General features: G+C 36.5%; 1 protein-coding gene and 1 long non-coding RNA gene across 2 annotated transcripts in view; both read right to left on the bottom strand.

The window, feature by feature from the left end:
* LOC136030348 (uncharacterized) overlaps nucleotides 1-22,899 on the bottom strand; it is a 361,960-nt gene that overhangs the window by 95,240 nt on the left and 243,821 nt on the right. The window lies entirely within an intron of this gene.
* On the bottom strand, nucleotides 40-16,996 carry LOC136030342 (lathosterol oxidase-like). Its single transcript, XM_065709260.1, has 5 exons — nucleotides 16,752-16,996; nucleotides 14,982-15,114; nucleotides 10,074-10,204; nucleotides 1,730-1,896; nucleotides 40-295 (listed from the first exon to the last, which is right to left on the bottom strand). Exons 1-5 carry the CDS (start codon nucleotides 16,956-16,958, stop codon nucleotides 136-138), a joined length of 798 nt encoding a protein of 265 aa, XP_065565332.1. The 5' UTR covers nucleotides 16,959-16,996; the 3' UTR covers nucleotides 40-135.

A 22,899-nucleotide genomic window follows, 5' to 3' on the forward strand; every position in this document is an offset into this window, starting at 1 on the left:
TGTTTAAGCTCTGGAAGAGTCTTGATGTCAAAATTACCCTTAGATTAATAGTTTGTATTACTTGTTTCCCGTGAAAAAAAGAAACAAAAATATGATAAACCTATCACAAAAAGCAGATTACAAAATTAGGAGTATTTATCCCTGCTTTCCTTCTTGAAAACCATCTGGATTCTTAAAAGTTCCGCCAATTCTGTCCCATAGTGTGAAATACTGGCCGTAGTTGACACGAAAGTACTTATGGTGATCTGTATGATGTGCTGATCCATTAATGACTGGCTTCAAAACGTCTGGTACCCTGGAAAATATAATGTTTACGCACTTGATCATTACAAACACGAACTTTTCTGCCAGAAAACGGCTAAGTTTGCTTTAAACCATTGACAATTCCTTTGCGAATAATCAGTCTCCTACTTTGCAGTTGAATTGCTGAACACTCCTACTAATTGCTGAATACAAAACTCATTTGAAGAATTGTGAGAAATGGAAAAAAAAAGTCAGACGACTGATGAAGTAACACAATTAAAATATTATTATTATTATTATTAGAATATTGTAATAAATCGCATAATTTGTGTATCCATTTGTTTTATCACTTAATTCATTTTCGGTTTTATTTATTTAAATTAAGTACTGAAGCCCGACCGTGAATATTGGTCCGAAATATCTCCCCCGTTCTTATTTTCTCTAGTGGCATTATTCCGTTAGTTTCAATTGATATAAAGTCATCTGTAATAACCATGCAGGTGGTTTAACCAAAAGCTATTAGAAATATATAATACGCTTTTGATTATTCGCAATAGAAACTGCAGAGAAATAAAGATTCAACATTATAATTCTTCTCAAGAGAGTCAACAATCTTGTCAATAGAATAAGCATGTCAACATTGTCATTCTCAAAATCATTCAAAATAAATATTACAGAGAAAAAGAAGACCAACATTGTCATTTTTGTCAACGAGATTCAACAACGTTGTCAAGAGAATCGACATCCCAAGATTGTCACTGTGAGCATCATTCAAAATAGAAACTACAAGGAAAAAGATAGTCAAAATTTCACAAACAATATTGTAAAAAAATATCATGATTCAAAAATTTTTTTTATTCTCTTTATTAGCTTAAAGTTTCATACAGAAATACCAGTCAGGCCTTGCATTCTTCTTATTGGTTCAAAATTTCACATTGCAGCAAGGGGTAAAATGGATGAGTTTCTTGGCTCCCTTCCTAAAATGCACTTAAAGAATAGTGTGGGAATTTAAAGCACCCTTTTTAACACTTAAGCATAGGTTTTAATCTTTGTTTTTATCCTGTATTGAACCTAGAAATTGACAGATAAAATTCACAACTCTGAGACTGGGAACGTGTACAACTCGCAATTTGTTTTCCATGGTAGTATGTTTTTTTTCTTTTTCATTAAGATATTCCTAGTTTTTGTGCTATATGTTCTAGAATGGTGGTCAAAATGTTAACATTCAATTTGCTTTTTCCATATTTGGAACAGCCCAAAAAAGTTTCTCTTACAAAAAAAAACAGTTACTGATAATGGCCAAAACCGAACAGACATTTTTTGCTTTTTTTGCTCTCCAGTAAAATTCTTATTTCGTAACATACTGCCTTTGAATCTACCGCTGCCAATATGTCTAGGCATCGAATTTTAGCTATTCATGCATGTAAACGCCGCTTACTCAAAGAGTTTTAAACATTCCATCTTTACCAATTTAGGAATAACTTACTTGTATAGCCCGTCATGAATGGATACGGTCCATATATTGACCAGTCCAAATAAGATCAGATATTGAAATTTGTTCATGGGAAAAATGAAAATGTATAAATGATATGGAAGAGACTGTAAGAATCCATCCAAGGGGTGAAACGCATGTGAAGCCCATGGTGTGGTCACCTACAAAAGATTTGATTAAAATCTACTTCAATGAGTAATTTTAAGGATAATCACAATGCAAGAAACTGGTGTTTTCAAGTAATGGTTTAAGAAAAATTTCGCCCCAAAAACTTAAAGGGAAAAAAAGGTGATAATAAAGCCTTAAATGGGCAGCACCATTCATGAAATAAGCCAAACTAGAAACGGATAGTTGTTACCATGAATGAATGATTGAAATCTGAAGTGTACAGAAATTAAAACGAATATTCAAGCCAAATACTAATACAGATTACTGTGAAAGAATGCATGAAGCCTAAAACAAACGGAAACTGAAAATAATATTCGAATCACAACTTAAAACAAACAGAATAAGAGTGAACTGTTGCCCCCTCAAGCCCCTTAATAGACTAGTGCAAAAATGGACAAATTATATTATGATTTCAAAAAATTATTGTAAAATCTGATATTGTAAGGGAACGACGTGCCCCTACGAGCACTTGAGCATCTTCTTGAAAAATATATTTTCAAACAGTTCATGGTAACGAACGAGTTGAATGTGTTGAGGAATTACAAAATTAATAGCTTGATTTCTTGGGAAGCAAATTACAGAGCTTGAACATATGTATCAAACAGTTCATGGTAATGAACTGTACTAAGGAGTGACCCGGCTCAATAGTAACCAAAACTCTAAAAAATTGAATTTTGATATCAATAGCTACGTCAAAAGAATTGCATTTTAATGCTGATTTTAAATATATAAGTTTCATTAAGATTAGTCTTACCCATAAAAAGTTACGAGCCTGAGAAAATTTGCCTTATTTAAGAAAATAGGTGGAAACACCCCCTAAAAGTCATAGAATCTTAACGAAAATGACACCATCAGATTTAGTGTATCAGAGAACCCTACTGTAGAGTTTCAAGCTCCTATCTACAAAAATGTGGAATTTTGTATTTTTTGCCAGAAGACAAATCACGGGTGTTGGTTTTTTTTTTTTTTTTTTTCCCAGGGGTCATCGTACCGACCAAGTGGTCCTAGAATGTTGCAAGAGGGCTCATTCTAACGGAAATGAAAAGTCCTAGTGCCCTTTTTAAGTGACCAAAAAAATTGGAGGGCATCTAGGCCCCCTCCCACGCTCATTTGTTCCCAAAGTCAATGGATCAAAATTTTGAGATAGCGATTTTTTTCAGCAGGGTCGAAAACCATAATAACTATGTCTTTGGGGATGACTTACTCCCCACAAACCCTGGGGGAGGGGCTGCAAGTTACAACTTTGACCAGTGTTTTCATATAGTAATGGTTATTGGGAAGTGTACAGACGTTTTCAGAGGGATTTTATTTTGTTTGGGGGTGGGGCTGAGGGGAGGGAGCTATGTTGGAGGATCTTTCCTTGGAGGAATCTATCATGGGGGAATAAAAATTCAATGGAAAGGGCGCAGGATTTTCTAGCATTACTATAAGAAAACAATGAAAAAATAAACATGAAAACGTTTTTTCAAATGAAAGGAAGAAGTAGCATTGAAACTTAAAACGAACAGAGATTATTACGTATATGAGGGGTTCTAAAAATACTTTAGCATAAAGAGCGAAGTATTTAGGAGGAGATAAATACCTCGCTCTTTATGCTAAAGTATTTTTAGTAATTTCAACTATTTATTCTACGGCCTTTCTGATTCAGGGGTCATTCTTAAAGAATTGGGACAAAACTTACGATTTAGTGTAAAGAGCGAGGTATTAACGAGGGTACAAACCCCCTCGTAATAATAAAAATATACATAATAAAAATATAAGATTATGAAAGTTTGTTACGTAAGTTAATTCTTAAGTTACGTATATTTTTTACTAATAAAAACGTTCGTTAAAAATTAAGTTCTAGTTGCCTTTTTAAGTAACCGAAAAATTGGAGGGCAACTAGGCCTCCTTCTCCACCCCTTATTTATCAAAATCGTCTGATCAAAACTAAGAGAAAGCCATTTTGCCCAAAAAAGAATTAATATACAAATTTCATTTTAATAATTTATGTGCGGAGAGCCAAAACCAAACATGCATTAATTCAAAAACGTTCAGAAATTAAATAAAAAAAACTAATTTTTTTATCTGAAAGTAAGGAGCGACATTAAAACTTAAAACGAACAGAATTTACTCCGTATATTAAATGGGTTGTCCCCTCCGCAATCCCTCGCTCTTTACGCTAAAGTTTGACTCTTTACCACAATTCTACTTTTTAAAACAATTAAAAGCTTTAGCGTAAAGAGCGAGGGATTGCGGAGGGGACAACCCATTTCATATACGGAGTTATTTCTGTTCGTTTTAAGTTTTAATGTCGCTCCTTACTTTCAGCTAAAAAAAATAGTTTTTTTTTATTTAATCAGTTAAAAGTCTTTATCTTGAGATTTTTAACATGAGTTTTGTCAAAAATGCTGGTATAACTATGTATTTTCTCTATTTTCTATAGTAATACCATTTTCAGTAGTTAGAAGCCATGCTCCTTCCATAGTTTTTGAAGAATGACAGACTAGCTTAGGAAAGGAGTTATCCATTTTTTTCATCAATATAGATGGCGTTGCTTCCAATATTTCTATAAAGGTATTATCGCTTCAATATTATAAAGAAATGTGGAGGGAAGGAAATATTTTAGTGGAATTTTTTATGCCTATGATATCACACTGAAAAAGTTGTTATGTGGGTGTTGTCTATTGTTTTATATTTGGCAAAGATTTTTCAGTTGAAAAGTTTCTCTAGATCTTGAAAATGTGTTTTAGTATGTCAACTATCTAACAGCATGCATTCTTTGAATTTAAGCAAAGATATCGCTTCGAGTAGATAGAAAACATGCTATCCTAGTTTTTAAAGAATTATAGGAAAGCTTCGAAAAGGGAGAAGCTGTGGAAAAGTAATGGAAGGATTCTAGTCCATACAAAACACCTTGTTTTTAAAACGCTGTATGATAACAAGAGTTGAAGATGGGATATGACAGCTTACACAGTCTTTGACTTCCATGTACAAGTTTGTAGGAAGGACACTGGTGCGTGGCTCGTAGTCAATTTGCTACTAATCGCATAGTGGCAGATGACTTTGAACTCTAGTTTTCTATTATCTTTCTTTCTTTTATTTAAAAATTATTGTTTTTATATTATAAATTGAATTGATAAAATATATTGACTGTAAGTAAAGTTTTTATCCTCTTTTGAACCACACGCCACGCCCTTTCATATACCTGCAAAATGTAGAATGCTGTGTATAAAATAAGATGCGCAGTGTTCTTTTGTTTTACAATGCTAGTTTTTTTTTGTTAGAATTCTTAAGTTTTTGCATGCGCCTCCTATATTCTCAAGTTTTTTCTCTCGTCTAATTTCTCTGTTTTTTGTTGTTTAATTTGTTAGATTAGTTTAATGTATTCTACGATCTGTTATTGTTTTCTGTTGAAGACATTTTTATAGATGTAATGGTCTTTGATAATTTTTCTCATACAGTTTTCAAAGGAAACTAAAAATATGGGACGTTTAGATATATCCTTAAACTCTTTGGAAGTTCCTTGTCAAACAGGGAACAATATTTGTCTTTTCTAACAAGGATATGTATGATTATTTTATTATATCTTAGGGTCCCGCCAAAGGAATCAAATGGGGAAGCAAAACTCTCCTGGACATAGATTATGCTGACGATTTTAGCGTCCTAGAGTAAAATGTTACCAACAAGTGAATTTTTGGAGGTATTTAGATTTCAGGGTACAAGAGTAGGTTTGAAAACTGATGCTAAGAAGACTAAATCACTAAGACTGGGAATAAGTGAAAGTGAAGAGGTGATGTCGGGTAACTAGATTATCGATCAAGTGGATGGCTTTCCTATCATCTTCTTGGTCAATCTTCTTCTTGGTCACAACATGGTTTTCAGCACTTGGCGATGCTCTTCTATCAACAAGAGTGGAAATCCTGTACAAATAATCTCGAGCCTATTACCTCAGGCTCGTTATATATTCATGCCTACAAATATGATGCCACTACAGGGAGGAAGCCCATACCGGATAAATAAGCTAGGAAGAGGTTTTTCAGCACGAAAACGCCCGCTAAAAGAAAATAAGCCCAGAGGAATTACCCGTCGATTTTAATCCCAGGCGAATGCAGTGTCGTTCACTAGGCTATAATTTCCTCGAGGGGTGTCACTCCTCAAGTGGGAATAAAGTTGACTGCATAGTCCCCAGTCTTGTGGGTACCCCAGCAAGGCCGAGGCAGCCTTAAGAGAGACCGTTGTCCATAAATCTGGATATTACATCCAATATCCTCGCTTCCTATGGAGATACCCTACATATCTGCAGGGCATTCCCCTGTCCCCCACTTGGGGACGCGCTGAATTAATTGGGGGAGGCCCTGCCGACGAGTAGACTCAGGATTGTACTAAGGAAACTCTGTATATCAGAAACAATTCCATTTTCTCCCATAATTGAGCCTGTCTTGGACCCAATTCAAATTTCGCGACCTCTCAGACCCCTTAACCAATCTCAGTAATCAGCTCCAAGTCTACAGACATTCGATATTGTCTACAACCTACATGGTTGTACGTGGTAATGTCTACATGGTATTGTTTTGTTGGTTCGTGGTCCTTCTCATAGGCCACCAGCTGATACTTCAAATTTCAAGAGTCTGTTTTCATAAGTCCCTACATACCCAAGACGAAGGGGGATGAAAACAGTTAGACAAGTAAAAGATCCAAAAATATATATTAAATATTTGGTTGAGAATGGGTGCAGGTGCCGTACTTTCACACTCCGCCCCCATCACAGTCTTTTTTAGCCCAGTTTACAAAATTAAATTATTGTCCAGCAGGACCAGTGTATATCAAACAGTTCGTGGTAACGAACAGTAGTAAGAAGCGATCCGGCTCAATAGTAAACGAAGCTCTAAAAAACGGAATTTGATGCTAAAAGATACATCAAAAGAATCGAATTTTCATGCTGACTCTAAATATATAAGTTTCATCAAATTTAATCCTTGTCATCAAAAGTTACGAGCCTGAGAATATTTGCCGTATTTTGGAAAACAGAGGGAAAACCCCCTAAAAGTCATAGAATCTTAACGAAAATCACACCATCGCAGTCAGCGTATCAGAGAACTCTGTAGCAAAAATTTCAAGCTCCTATCAACAAAAATGTGGAATTTCGTATTTTTTGCCAGAAGACAAATTCACGGGTGCGTGTTTATTTGTTTTTTTTTCTTTTCCCCAGGGGTCATCGCATCGACCAAGTGGTCCCAGAATGTCGCAAGAGGGCTCATTCTAACGGAAATAAAAAGTTCTAGTGCCCTTTTTAAGTGACCAAAAAATTGGAGGGCACCTAGGCCCCCTCCCACGCTCATTTTTTCCCAAAATCAACAGATCAAAATTTTGAGATAGCCATTTTGTTCCGCATAGTCGAAAACCATAATAAATGTATCTTTGGGAATGACTTACTCTCCCACAATCCCTGGGGGAGGGGCTGCAAGTTACAAACTTTGGCCAGTGTATACATACAGTAATGGTTATTGGGAAGTGTACAGACGTTTTTCAGGGGGATTTTTTGGTTTGGGGGGGTTGAGGGGAGAGGGTTATGTAGGAGGATCTTTCCTTGGAGGAATATGCCATGGGGGACGAAAAATTAAATGAAAAGGGCGCAGGATTTTCTAGCATTACTATAAAAAAACAATGAAAAAATAAACATGAAAACGTTTTTTCAATTGAAAGTAAGGAGTAGCATTGAAACTTAAAACGAACAGAGATTATTACGCATATGAGGGTTCTAAAAATACTTTAGCATAAAGAGCGAGGTATTTAGGAGGAGATAGTTACCTCGCTCTTTATGCTAAAGTATTTTTAGTAATTTCAACTATTTATTCTACGGCCTTTCTGACTCAGGGGTCATTCTTAAAGAATTGGGACAAAACTTACGATTTAGTGGAAAAAGCGAGGTATCAACGAGGGTACAAACCCCCTCGTATACATAATAAAAATATAAGAATATAAAAGTTTGTTACGTAAGTTAATTCTTAAGCTACGTATATTTTTTACCAATAAAAACGTTCGTTAAAAATTAAAAGTTCTAGTTGCCTTTTTAAGTAACCGAAAAATTGGAGGGCAACTAGGCCAAGCCTCCTTCCCCACCCCTTTTTTCTCAAAATCGTCTGATCAAAACTAAGGGAAAGCCATTTAGCCAAAAAAAAGAATTAATATACAAATTTGATTTTAATAATTTATGTGCGGAGAGCCAAAATCAAACATGCATTAATTCAAAAACGTTCAGAAATTAAATAAGAAAAACTAGTTTTTTTAACTGAAAGTAAGGAGCGACATCAAAACTTAAAACGAACAGAAATTGTTTCGTATATGAAAGGGCTGCTTCCTCATCAACGCCCCGGTCTTTACGCTAAAGTTTTTTACTGTTTTAAAAAGTAGAATTAAGAGAGAGTCAAACCTTAACGTAAAGAGCGGGGTGTTGATGAGGAAGCAGCCCTTTCATATACGAAGTAATTTCTGTTCGTTTTAAGTTTTAATGTCACTCCTTACTTATTCATTTAGACAGTACAATGATTCCCATCTCAACCAAATCTCGCAACCTATCCCTCAACCTTTCTCAACAAAGCCAGGCCGAGGTGCAAATGCTCCAGAGCACATGATACATAAGCAACATTAGATTTTTCACGGGTAGACAAGTCAGATTTCTGTTGAACGCAAAACGTGGTTTCACCTTTGTAACACCAACTTTTAAAGAATATAATTTTAAATCAATTTATTCTAATAATATATAAAAATCAGTAATTAATAGTGTAATGTTATTATTAGATGTTTTTAGAAATTATAATTAGGTTTCGCAGTCTCGAGTCGGTTTCAAAGGCATTTTGAGAAAGTTTCTGCGAAAAAACGTGTTCCAGGGTAATATAACGACTGCCGATGGCAGTTCAAATGGGAGGAGCTGTTTGTACGCGCCGCCAATGTAGTAACCGAAAATTTTGATTTAATTGTACTGTTATAAATTTATATCCAGCGAGCAGGACCGTGAAGAACTTAACGACTATTTGACAGTTCATCCTGATTCCTGATTTCGGCCTTCTTCCGTTTGATTAGGAGTAAATGATGACAGAGAAATAGGCAATATTCAGACGGCTGAGGCTTCGACTGAGGCACACTTTCATCAAAAATTACATATAAATAAATATGAAAGAGAATTGGCATAAGCCCCTTTTCAAACTATTCCCTTTCTCTAAGCATACTATTCTATTAATCTTTATGCATAATAACTTCCAAGAATTCTGTGTTTTTTATCAACATAAAAGATTTAGTAAATACTAATTAAAATAGACGTCATTTATGTAAATAAAAAAGGCCATATCTATTCATTTAAGGCGTAGAAAAATCCCAAAGATATGGTATGTTAATTTGTTTTCACCAATCTAAATAGGCGGAATTTATAAGGTTTATTTAATCAAGTGGGTTTGTCCCGTTTGACCAGACGATAGCTACAGAAAAAAAAACTGTTTTCTCACAGTTTAACTACATGTGTGGGTCTGCCTCGAGTAAAACAGTTATATTGGCTTTTTAAGGTTGGCCCAGTCAATAAGGAAAGGCGAATTGAGATGGTTCAAATAGGGCTACTTAGTGCGTGTAGTAGTCTCAGTATTCGGTGTAAACCTCCATCAGTTGCCTAAATTAACATAAATTTCGGGGAAGGGGCAAAATATCTTTTGAAAATCTAGGGAAGAGTAAAATGTTCATTTTTCTATAAAATAATAATATAAAATTCTTAGTGGGTATGGGGCCCCCCGCCCTCCCATGGTTTTGAAAATTACCTTTTTTGGAATATTTTCATTGAAAGATGCTTGTTTATTATTTTATAGAAAAATTAATATTTTACTCTTCCCTAGATTTTCAAAAGATATTAGAAGCTCGAGAAACTAGGGTGAAGCTCGGGAGTAACTCTTTGTCCCTCCCCACCCTCACCCGAGAAATTTAGGAATCTAATCTGAAATGTTTGGAAAAAACTGGTTTTTGGAACCTGAATCGAGTCCCTACTGGATAGATCAAATCTCTTCCCCTAGGGTGATTGACGTTATGCTTAACTATATTTTTTATTAACCTAGAAATTCTCGCAACAGCAAGACTGTGCTGACCCTATTATGATTTTGGACACCTATTGTTGCCTATGACTATTTACTCCTCACCTGGATGCTCATACCTTCCATTTATGATGATCTTTGTGAAGTCGTGTGTAGAAAAAAGGATGGTGAAGGCATCTGTGAATCCAGTATATACAAGCGTCGGTGAAGGCAAGAAATGCAATAGATGTTAGAATTATAGAGAAGAATCCTGGAAGAAAAATGGCTGTAAAAAAACGAAAGAAAAACAATTTGTCCCGAAAATTGTGGAGTCAGAGAGAGTTCTTCACTCTCTGTAATATAATAGCAAAAAAATTAAATAATAAATGGATACTAAATTAAACAGCTGAAAAAACGGGGGTAAATATCAGGCAGTGGACAGAAAAGAAGCAAAAATGATAAAAGGTAAATATCCACTGGCTGATAGTTCCCTCGTTTTCTCGGCTATTTAATTCTACTGTTTGTTTGTTTTTTTGTCATACATCGGGTATAGCCTCTGTGGTCTTAGAATACATTTAGGAAATGTCTTGCTACACAACACTAAATGCTTATGATAATTGTGTTTTGATTTTTTTTTTTTTAATATTGAGAAATTAGAACAAATAGCAGTTCTCATTGGGTCTAATGCCTGGCACGCACGAGAATTCAAAAATAAAAACTAAAAGAAATTGTTCCAAAATCACTCGTCTTTCTTTAGAAAAGTAATTCACAGCTTTCCCACGCTAATTTCGTATAATGTGCACTTTGAATTATGAAACCACGTAAATTTGAAAAAGGTGGTATATAATTAAGATTCCAAGCAGATGCGTTTAGTTAAACACGGACTAAGTCAGCTATTCTGATATCAAATGATTTAATTCGCTATAGCTTCAACTGACCATTGGGAAGTGTCAAATCGTTTTTCTGAGGGGTCTGAAGCCTTGAAGAATGGTTTCACGTAAGGAATTCTTGGGGTAGTTTTTATATACCTTCGAGAGACTATTGATGTTCGTGTTTATTAATTCAGTGCGTTATTGTATTTTTTCAATTAAGGGACTCGATGTTCTAATGTAGGGGAATTGTTAGGCGGGGTGGGGGTGTCTGGCAGAGAGTTTTCCGAGGGGTGAATTGTCTAGGGGAAAATTGTCAACTAGTTTGAAATTTAAAAATGTGACCGTTATTAAACGCAGGGGGAATTTTCATTGAATTTGTTTTCTTTTGAGATCTCAGCAACGCGCGACGGATAAGCTGGTATATAATAACTACTACTACTACTACTACTAATAACTCACTGCAGCACCAAGCCGCCTGAGGCCAACACAGCTACGCACGCTCCTCCTCCAACCTAATCTATTTAAAGCCTCCCTCTTTACACCCTCCCAGGAAGTTCCCATTTCCTTTAAATCCTTATTTATGACATCCTCCCAACCCAGACAAGGACGACCTGCTTTCCGTGTAGCCCCAGACGGGCCAAAAAGGACAATCTTCGGTAATCTGTCATCCTTCATCCGTGGAACGTGGCCTAGCCATCTCAACCTTTCTTTCATTATAGCCCCAGAAAGCGGGATTGAACCACACTTTTCGTACAACCTACTGTTTGAAATACGGTCAGTCAGCCGGGTACCCAGAACAATCCGTAGGCAATTTCTGTGGAAAACATCTAGTAAATTTTCATCTGCTTTTCGGAGTGTCCATGCTTCAGAGCCATATTTGACCACTGTCATCACTGTAGCTTCCAATATTCTAATCTTGGTTTGTAGGCTTATCTTTCTATTCTTCCAAACTTTTTTTAACTGTGAAAAAACACACTGAGCTTTAGCTATTCTACTTTTAACATCTTCACTGCTCCCACCATCTTTACTAATAATACTACCAAGGTAACTGAAGCTCCCAACCTGATCAATCTTTTCGTTACCTAAGGTCACCTGTTCATCTTCACTTATTCCTAACCTTAGTGACTTAGTCTTCTTAACATTAATTTTCAAGCCTATTTTAGCACCCTGAACTCGTAAAACCTCTAAAAATTCATTCATTTTGCTCACACTTTCATCTAATATGCTTAAATCATCAGCATAATCTAAGTCCAGGAGCGTTCTTCCTCCCCATTTGATTCCATGGTCTCCAATTGCCTTTCCTGTGCTCCTTAAGACGAAGTCCATCAAAATGATCCATATAAAGGGGGATAGAACACAACCCTGCTTAACTCCTGATTTAATACAAAACCAGTTGCTAACCTCATTTCCTACCTTAACCGCAGCAGTATTATTCTCGTACATAGCGCAAATCACTTTAATGTATTTTTCTGGTATACCATATAACGATAAGACCTTTGTTAACGCTGTTCTATCAACAGAATCGAAAGCTTGTTCATAATCGATAAAACTAAGGACCAAAGGTGTTTGACAACGAAGGGACTTCTCAATTATTAACCTAAGAGTGAAAACATGGTCGACACATCCTCTACCTTTTCTAAAACTGCATTGTTCTTCCCTTAAAACTTTGTCTACAGCATGTCTCAGTCTAAAAAGTATCATATTACTCAGTAATTTGCTACCTACAGAGACCAGACTAATGCCTCGATAATTCCGACATTCACTCTTGTCACCTTTCTTATACAGTGGTTTAATTAAGGTTTTCCTAAAATCATTGGGTACTTCCCCTTTTTCAAAAATCATGTTCATAATCTTCAGTAGCTTATTCCTAACCTCAGAGCCACCATATTTAAGGAACTCATTAATCATACTATCAGCACCTGGGGCCTTATTATTTTTTAATCCTTCTAGTACTGTCGCTAATTCTTCCTCACTAAACAAATCTTCCTTCACATCCAAGGTATCACAAACTTTTTCATTTTCATCTATATCTTTTCCTGCAACTGTATCTCGGTTTAGCACATTCTCAAAATGTTCCACCCATCTTTCTTTAACTTTTTCCTTATCACTAATTGTGACCCCATTTCTATCTTTAACTGGGACTAGTCCGGATCGGCTACTCCCTTTCAATTTATTAACATGCCAGTATAATATTTTACTATTATGCCGTCTAGCCGCATCTTCCAGATCCTCAGCAATTTTATCCATCGCCTCCATTTCACATCTCCTTAGTTCATATTTTAATGCTTTCTCCACTTTCTTTACATTCCTTTTGTTTTCATACGACCTATCGCTCAGATAATTCTTATACAAACCCCTTCTACTCTCTATTAAACCTAAAGCTTTTTCACTAATATTCCTAGTTGCTGTCTTAGCACTCTTCCCTAGGACACCATCAGCAACTTCACAAATTGTTTTTCTGAAATTATTCCATCCATCTTCCACATTGTCAAATTTTAAACCCTCAAGTTTAGTACTCAACTGTTCCTGGAATTTTTTTCTCAAATTTTCATCCTGAAGTCTACCAACATCATAACTTTCCGAGAGGGAGTTACTCTTCCGAAATTTCAGCTTTAAATTAACCTTAGACACTACTAGATGGTGATCTTTACTTTTAACATCAATAACGGCACTCCTATACACCCTAGTATCTTGTATTGATCCTGCTAGTCTTCTGTTTACAATAACATAATCAATAAGGTTTGCTGTCTTACCATCACGTGAATACCATGTCAACTTATGGGCCATTTTGTGACCAAACACCGTATTGGTTATAACTAGGTTGTTATACCTACAAAATTGCAAAAGCCTATAGCCATTACTGTTTTCTTTTCCTACACCAAAATTACCTAGGCTAGGATACCATCTATCCCTATTTCTACCAACCTGGGCATTAAAATCTCCTAGCAAAAACACCATATTTCTACCTGGTACCCTGTCTATTTGCTCCTGTAACTGTAAGTAAAATTCATCTGAGTCACTAGTATCTCCATCAGTTGGTTCAATGGGGGCATATACTACTATAACTGATACCCTAAACTTTTTAGTCATAAAATGAGCAATTAGTATTCTATTATTAATACCTTCCCAGCCTAAACAAGACTTAGCAGCTTCCTTATTCATCATGAGCCCTACTCCCTGTCTATGTACCCCATCCTTCCTGCCTGAGTAAACAAATTCTATGTCACCTAATTTCATGCTTCCTACCCTGGGATATGAGTTTCTGAAACTCCTAATAAATCCAGTTCAAACCGTCTGAATTCGTCAGTCAAAATGTCGATGCGATAGTCATTTTTTAACGTCGTAACATTCCAAGTTCCAATTTTCATGTTCTTTAAATCTTTGAAATTATTTTGGCCTCAAGAAAAGCAGTGATCCCGGATACCAGTGCAGGATGGGGACCAACATATCTTCTCAAGTCTACACCGAAGCGCTTAAGCCGGCTTAGAACCGGACAGCAAGAAGTCCCTGGGACCTCCAGTAAGTTGGAGGCTTTGTGCAATCCTGGGCCCATCTTGGTCACAACATGGTTTTCAGCACTTGGCGATGCTCTTCTATCAACAAGAGTCGAAATCCTGCACAGACAGTCCCAAGCCTATTACCTCCGACTCATTATATATTCATGCCTACAAATATTATGCTACTACGGGGAGGCAGCCCATAGTAGATAAATCAGCTAGGAAGAGGTTTTTCAGCCCGAAAACGCCCATCAAAACAAACCAAGCCCAGAAAATTATCCAATAATCAGAATCCCGTACGAGTGCTGTGTTGTTTACTAGGCTATAATTTCCTCGAGGGGCGCCACTCCTCAAGTGGGAAAAATTGACCGCAAGTTTCCCAGTCTTGCAGGTACCCCGAAAGGGTCGAGGCAGCCCTTTACAGAGGCCGTTGTCCATAAATCTGGATCTTACGCCCTGCCGCAGTTGTCCTCCTATAGAGCATCTACTATGCTATTTGGCTAGAATCAAGACATTAATTTTCATATCTCCAGAAATTACTGCCCCTCCCCTAACCTGGCTATTAAGAACAGTGGCCACTTTGACGCATGTAATGAAACCATTTAAAAATGAGTCTTCTACTGCGCAGAAAAGGTCTGTAAACTAAAAGCTGAGCAGAAAACTGTTCCGATATAATTACCTGCTGATCCTGAGGCTATATGTGAATGTAACTGCGTAAAACCACGAACTTCTAGCCAAAAGCAGATTGCTGATAGGAAAGCCATAATTGGTAGCGAGAATGATGCCATCTTTATTTCTAGCTTAATTTGGTCCTGGAATATCCATTTGTTGTATTTATAAAGTACATAAAATGATATTTTATATACTAAAATTATTTAAAAGAGATTTTTGCCTAATTTGATTTGACGTCGGAAGAAAAAAAATTAACAGACAACGAGTAACACTTCGAAGGATATTTTCCATGGGATGGGGGGGTATTTTCCACGGTGGGGCATTTTAAAGGGGGTATTTTTTGGGGGGAGGTACCTTCCAGTGGGAGGTATTTTCCATGTGGAGTATTTTCCGTGCAGGATATTTTCTGCGGGAGGAACCACCTAGAACCATTTTACGATGGGGTGAATTTTTCCAGTGGGCGAATTTTCGAGGGAGATTTTTCACGGGGAGAGGGGAATTTCCACTGAAGACGAATTTTTCCCATGGGAGTGGGGGAATTGCCCATGGAGGGAATTTTCGAGCGTTTAACTGGCGTTAAACGCTACAATTGCACCTTCCAGCATTTTGACCCTTCTTGGGAAAAAATCCGCGTTTCTGACCCAAAATGGCTGAAAACACAACTCTGCTGGTTTTTTTTTTCAAGACGGTCCCAAGACGGTTCCAAGACGGCTCAAAAGGTCCAATTAGGGATTTTAGACTATAATAACCGACAAGATATCTTAGAATTTCCGTTCTCCAGCATTTTGAACTGCTCTTGGGAAAAATTGGCACTTGTGGCACAAAATGGTAAAAAACGGCCTCTCCATGGCATAACCTATTGTGTTACCCAAACAAGGTATTGTGATTTATTTTTTAATGAACCCTCTTCTGATATTATACGACCAATGGCTCAATACAATTATCCCTGAAACAATAAAAAACGGATACAGTGCGTTTTCCATGCCAAAAAAAGTGAGTTTCCTTGTTTTTTTAAGGTGGGCGACTAAGATTTCCTAATTAGGACTCATAAACAAGTGATTCTATTGGTGACATTTTCATTTCGATCCGACTCCCTTTTTAGGGGGTTTCAAGATTCCTATAAGCTTCTTTTTGAATAAACTTGTAATATTAACCAAAATTACCATTCCTGAATCAGTTTCATATGACAATTTTTCGTACTTGCAGTTTATTTCTTTTAAACACCGGTTATTGCAGGCCGCGGTTCGCTCTTCAATACGTTGCTGTTATCGCTGCAATCATGAATCATGCTGATCTCACTCGGAAACAACATGCGTGATGGCACAATATTACTAGCCTACAGAAAAATGCTTAAATAAGCAACTTACATAGTAAGTGTCAAAATAGCTAGAGGAAATGGTGTTTTCAATTCCGAGATTCTGAGGAGAGGGCACGGCCCAAAGCCCTCCTTGGATTATGTTCGTGATATATAATTTTATTTTTTACATCAAAATGGTTTTCACGGCATCTTGGGTTTCTAAATAAGCCTTTCTCTTGCAGAAAACACAATATTGTTTAAAGTAAAAAAAGATGAAACAAATCATTAAGCTCTTCCTCTTCTGAAGAATTAGTGTCGTTAACAGAACGTCTTTTAAATTACTGTTGCAGAAGTAGACTAAAAAAGTATTAAGAGATGATCGTCGTTTTTTGCCTGAAAGAGGCTCTTATCAGCATCATAATATGTATATATTACATTCTTAATCATAATAAAGAAAAATAATACAATAGTCATTTTTACCTTTAAGATTAACCGATTTTCTAATATTCTTATGTCAAAGAAAAACATGTAGTTAATTCCTGCAGTTACATAATAAGCAAGCAATCCAAATATAGTGGTAACTATATATAAGGATATAAATTGTCTCAATCCACTGGAAGAGCCCCAAGTTGAGGGGTAAACTTTATTGAAAACAGCATCGTCCAAATAGTCTATAATCACATCCATGTTAAACACCCAACGGTATGTTTGTCAATGTCAAGTCTGACGCAATGTGTTTCGAAAACGAAAACGTAAAATTCGCCGGAAGCTTAAAGAAGAGAAAAAACAATCTTAGATAATAACTTTAAAATTACCCACAATTTCTACTTTTTACATTCCGCTGCTAAAAGATAACGATAGCATAGTAACAACATATCTTTTTTATATACCCGTTAACAACAGACAAAAATGTTTAAGGCCGTGATTAAGTGAACTGATGGAACTCGAAAATCCCATGTTAAATTGAAAATTTATATTTAAAAAGTACTCAAGTATTCATTGGCGGAAGATGCCGCTTTTAATATCAGGCCATAGCTTCTTGAAGATGCTACAAAATGTTTACAAAGATTTTGCTCTATTTCCTCTAATTGCTTAGAAATCTTAGAAAATGTCTAGCTCTTTTTCACAAGTGTACTCTATGAAGGATAGTGCTTTTAGAACAAAATCGGTACTATCATGAGCAGAAGACAATAACCTGTAAGATGATTGGAACCATTTTTCGATTTATTTTCCTGTTTTCTAAAAGTCCCCTAGAATATTTTCAGCTACCTGAAATTTTTACAAGTCGGTTGCCAGAAAGAATCTTTTCAGATCGCCGATAATACCCCCTAGAGACCAAAATGACAAGCTGGTATAATCAGCTGCTTGTTAATAAAGTGTGAAATTTTCATAAATTATTTCAATGCAATGAAGAAACCTAGAAATGAGATATAGTCAGGAGTCTTCAGTAAAGTTGTGCACACAAAGCCGAAATCAGGGGGAAAATTAAATCAAAGCGAGGTATACATCTTAAAAGTGTTACCACACATAGACAGCGCCTTTGTAAAAAGTATTTGGGAGCTTGGTAGATTCAAATATCCAAAATACCTAATAATGTGGTACGCTGAAGAACTAGACAAGTCAAGAGATTTAGGTCAAGCGACAAACCTTGAGGCGGAGCGGAACCCTCTAGCTTCTTCCCCGTTGCCCTACCGGATCGTGACTGGTGGTAGAAACTCGGATTGCGACGAATTGAAGGATTGCCGACGGATTTTTGATCCTGCATTTTTCATGCGCGATCTGGAGACTAAAGTTTGGAAGCACAGGTAAGCTTTATTTTATGCTCAGTTTATTAAGCCGAATTCTTATGCGTTTTCATTTAAAATGTTTTTAAAAATCCGAGAAAGATTTTTCTTCTGGGTCTTAATAAACTTTTCAAAGATTCAAAATTTTTCAAACAAAAAAAAAATCGATAATTTACGGGCTTTGATGTGACCCCAGCATAGAAGCCAATCTGGAAAGTACGGTGGCAAAATGGAAAGTATTAGGCCGCACACAATAATGAAAAGTGAAATCCATATCGAGAGTACAACAACAAACGGAGAAATAAATTGCAACTCCTTGCTTGAATTTTGACTTGGTGATGACGGAATAGTTCGGCATTTCCCCTTATCAGTATTAACATAAAAATGTATATGTAACCAGAGACAACATTTAAGTAAACGCACAGAATCCATCTCTAGCGATCGCTGATAAAGATTATTAGATACATTTAAAAAAAAATAAAAATAGTAATTTGTCAGTGCGACAATCTTCGAGGTTATTTTTTTAAATTTTGACGAAGTGGCAAGCTCGTCATTCCGACTTCGCATTGCTGCACTTCACATTGCTGATACCTTCGCAGAAATTTGTCCATCCGGTAAATTTCTTCAAAAATTGTGCTTTAAAAAATAACAATATTTGAATTGACAATTGAAAACTGTCATTCCCTTTTAATTTTCTTCTCTAGTATGCGTCTTTTCCCCTTGGAGGAATGGTTTATGGATTCAGTTTAAAATATTTTAAAATTATTCTCAAATTGGACCCCAGAGCCTGGAAGAGGGGGAAAACTACTGATCCTCTTCCTTAAATGTCGGGTCTTACTGCACTTGATAGTGAAGGAAGCTATTCTATCGGTAAAACACTGTAGTGAGTAAGGTCATGGATAATCTGTCCATGACCTCAATTTTCTGATAATCTGTCCTCAATTTTCTAGTTGTAATTATTTTAGAAAACTGAACCAATTATGCCTTGGACGATGCAACATGTCAAGTTTGGATACAAGTATTCTAGCCCAAAAAGGAAGAGAGGGAGAGTTTTTTTTTATAGAAATGGTCAAATAATTATTTTATTAATTAGGTCAAATAAATCAGGACCAAAAGACTGTATTTGCAGGAAAGATAAGAAGTTTTTTGTTTGATATACCATAACATGTACTTAATAAGCAGAAGGAAGTAGATATACTGACGATTTACAATTGTAAAAACAATGCAGAAAACTAATAGTGAAAAACAATACTTTTATTATAATGGTCGATTGTGACAAAATAACAAGAGCTAAGAGCTCATGGGCACTTGTGACGAGGTCGGAAGAGCCAAGAGCTCATATGGCATGAGCTCTAGCAAAATTTTAAGAATTAATAGATTGCTTTAAAAGGAAGATCAGAGGCTTAATGCCTGTCGGGACTAAAAATAAGAGCAATGAGTCAAAAGGTCCTTCTAAATGTCAAAATCCATTAATATCCGATCACCCACTCGTAAGTTAAAAATACCTCAATTTTTCTATTTTTTCCAAATTAAAAACGCGCAGCTCCCCCAAAGACAATGGATCCGTTCCAATTATGTCAATCATGTATCTATAACTTGTGTTTTTTCTTCCCACCAAGATTCATCCTGATCTCTCCGCTTTAAGCGTTTTCCAAGATTCCCCCCCCCCCCAATGACACTAAATCCATTCGGGGTTTAAAATAAAAGATCTGAGTTATGAGGTCTTCTTAATATGAAGTTTCATAAAGATCCGATCATTCCTTCGTAAGTTAAAAATATCTCTTTTTTTAATGTTTTAGAATTAACCCTCCCCCCAACTCCCGTTCCGGTTATTTCAATCATGTATCTAGGGCTTGTGCTTGTTTTTCCCACCAAGTTTCATCCCGATCCCTCCACTCTAAATTTTTTCAAAAATTTTAGGTTCCCTCCCCCCCAATGTCACCGGATCTGGTCGGGATTTAAAATAATAGCTCTGAGATACGATTTCCTTCCAAACATCAAATTTCATTAAGAAGTGATTACTCCTTCGTAAGTTAAAAATACTTCATTTTTTTCTAATATTTCAGAATTAACCCTCCTCCCCCCAACTACTCCAAAGAGAGGGGATCCGTTCCGGTTATGTCAATCACATATCTAGGACTTGTGATCGTTTTTCCCACAAAGTTTCATCCCTATACTTCGGCTCTAAGCGTTTTCAAAGATTTTAGGCCCCCTCGACTCCCCCCAATGTCATCGGATACGGTCGGAATTTAAAATAAGAGCTCTGAGACACGATATCCTTCAAAAAATCAAATTTCAATAAGATCTGATCATTCCTTCATAAGTTAAAAATACCTAATTTTTTAGAATTAACCCTCCCCCATCTCCCCCAAAGAGAGCAGATCCGTTCCGATTATGTCAATCATGTATCAAGGACTTGTGTTTATTTTTTTCACCAAGTTTCATCCCGAACCCTCCACTCTAAGCGTTTTCCAAGATTTTAAGGTTCTCCACCCTAACTCCCCCCAATGTCACCTGATCCGGTCGGGATTTAAAATAAGAGCTCTGAGACATGATATCCTTCCCAACATCAAATTTCATTAAGATCTAATCACCTGTTCGTAAGTTTAAAATACCTCCTTTTTTCTAATTTTCCCGATTTAACCGTCCCCCGCTCCCCCTTATAAATAATAAAGGACACCAAAGATTATGTTTTATTTATCCGTATATAACGGAAGTAATTATAGCAGTATAGACTATAAAGGTATTTCGTCACATCTTACTCTGGTCAGTTGAGTCCCTTTTTTTTAATTCGACCAGCTAAATCTACCTCCTTTTTGGCGTAAATGAAGTAGAGGAAAGCTCAGCAAGCTCAGGTCCTATATTGTTTCTTTCTTGCTGGAGTTTTGTAGCCCTCTGTACTTGTCTTTATATTATTTGATTCCATGCAAGATCGATGTTAAAAGACAAAATTCCTAAGCAATAGGACTCCCACTTTTTTTATTGTTTTTAACAGGGGCTTTAGCAGATGAAAAATTAGTACCAAATAAGTAAGTGCGTTTTTATTCTCTTTTGTCGAGCTGTTCGCTTATCACCTGCGAACTCCTTCCGTTTTTTATTTTTTCGTTTTTGAGTAATTTTTTTTGAAGCTTGTGTCCTCCAATTTTCACTCGTTATGAATAACATCTAAAAAAATGGAGCGGTATCGACGACATCGTGTAATTGCTTATAATTTTTGATTTGTGAATCCTTTTCTTTCTTGGGATTAACGACACTTGTGACAACAAAGGTCCTTGCGCCGGTGGCGTATTTCCATTACAGTAATTTGAAATGTCGAAGCGCGTGTTTCAACACATAATTTGAAATATTTCAACGCCTGCTATAATCTGTTATATAATCAATATAACTTTGATAATGACTGCATGGTAAATAATTTAATACTTATTTCTGAGACACTAACTGTTCACATAAAGGATGAGTAAAGTTATAAATATTTATTACTATCGCTGCTTCAAAGTCACTTCAATGTAGTGTCTGACCACGGGTATAGCTAAGGACCGTGTCTCACTAGAGAACTCACTACCCTCCCCAGTAAAAAAAGAGCCTCAGAAGTGAGGCTGACCCTCTTGAGTGGTCACACCTTAGCTGGCTGCCCTGCCCCCAGAGACTATTACTTTTATGCCCAAGATTAAAGCTAGCCGTGGATGCAGAGCTAGTGCCCCCCACCAGAAAAGTTATTGCGCCAAATTCCCGAAAAATGTTAAAACCGAATGAACATCTTGTCACGACAGGAAACAGGCCCCTCATTCGTCCGTTAACTCCCTGGTTAAAATTTTACCATCCGTGTAAGTGCCCACAACTTGGAGACTAATGCACTGATGAACACTTCTATTGAACGTTTCACTCTGTGATTTTTTTATTATTTTAATTTTGATGGTTTTCAAGAAATGACAGAAAAACCCGCTCGCCCCTTGTAAAATTTCCCTCGGAAGCCCTGGTTCCAGTGGAAAACATCCCATGGAGTCCCTCCCCTTCAATAGTCCCGCCTGAAGAAACATCCGAACATTTCCCAATAACAAATACGGGTCTATGAATGAAACTCTTTGGAGACTATGGGAACAAAAAAAAAAGAACAACGAATTGACAAATTCGAATAACTTGCCTCATTTTTTTCCCGAAATACTAAAAAGAATGTAAACAATAGTGAAGCCCCTTTTTTATTCATAAATTATCAGAGAGAAAAAAAAAATCAACCTCAAAATCGCTCATGTTTTGGCAGCTATTCGTAATTTTTTAGTGCAGCAGGAAAATCAGTATTGGTTAAAATCTCCGTTTCTAGGCCCTTCAGCCAGGAAGTGCAATGGGGGGCTGGAGACCAACTAATCTGTGATTTCGTACACCCTTCCTGTTTACCTTGCCCAAGCTTCTCCAGGTACCCATTTAGAGCTGGGTCGACTCTGGCTGAGCTTACAGGGTCACGCCACTGATCCCTGTCCCAAACTAAATAATTGGGTACCAACAAAACCATGATTAAAAAAAATGCCCGATAAACAAATAAACCCTTGACATCCCGACTCAAAGGCTACCGCTCTAACGACCAAACTGCAAGTTCTGGTAATCAAATTTAATCTATTGACTTTTGTAGGGCTACAAATGCATAACTTACAGCTCTTTTCACATGGACTACGGGGGGGGGGGTCATTTCATCACCAAAAGCATAGTTATTGGGCTTTTTAACTACTCTGAAAAAAAAATGACTCTTAAAATTTCGATCGGATGACTTTAGGTGAAGAGGCCTTTTTGGGAAGGGTAGCTGCCCTCCAATATTTCTGTCACTTAAAAAGGGCTTTATTAATTTTAACCTT

The sequence above is a fragment of the Artemia franciscana genome, chromosome 8, assembly GCF_032884065.1.
Source record: "Artemia franciscana chromosome 8, ASM3288406v1, whole genome shotgun sequence".
NCBI classification, from domain to species: domain Eukaryota; kingdom Metazoa; phylum Arthropoda; class Branchiopoda; order Anostraca; family Artemiidae; genus Artemia; species Artemia franciscana.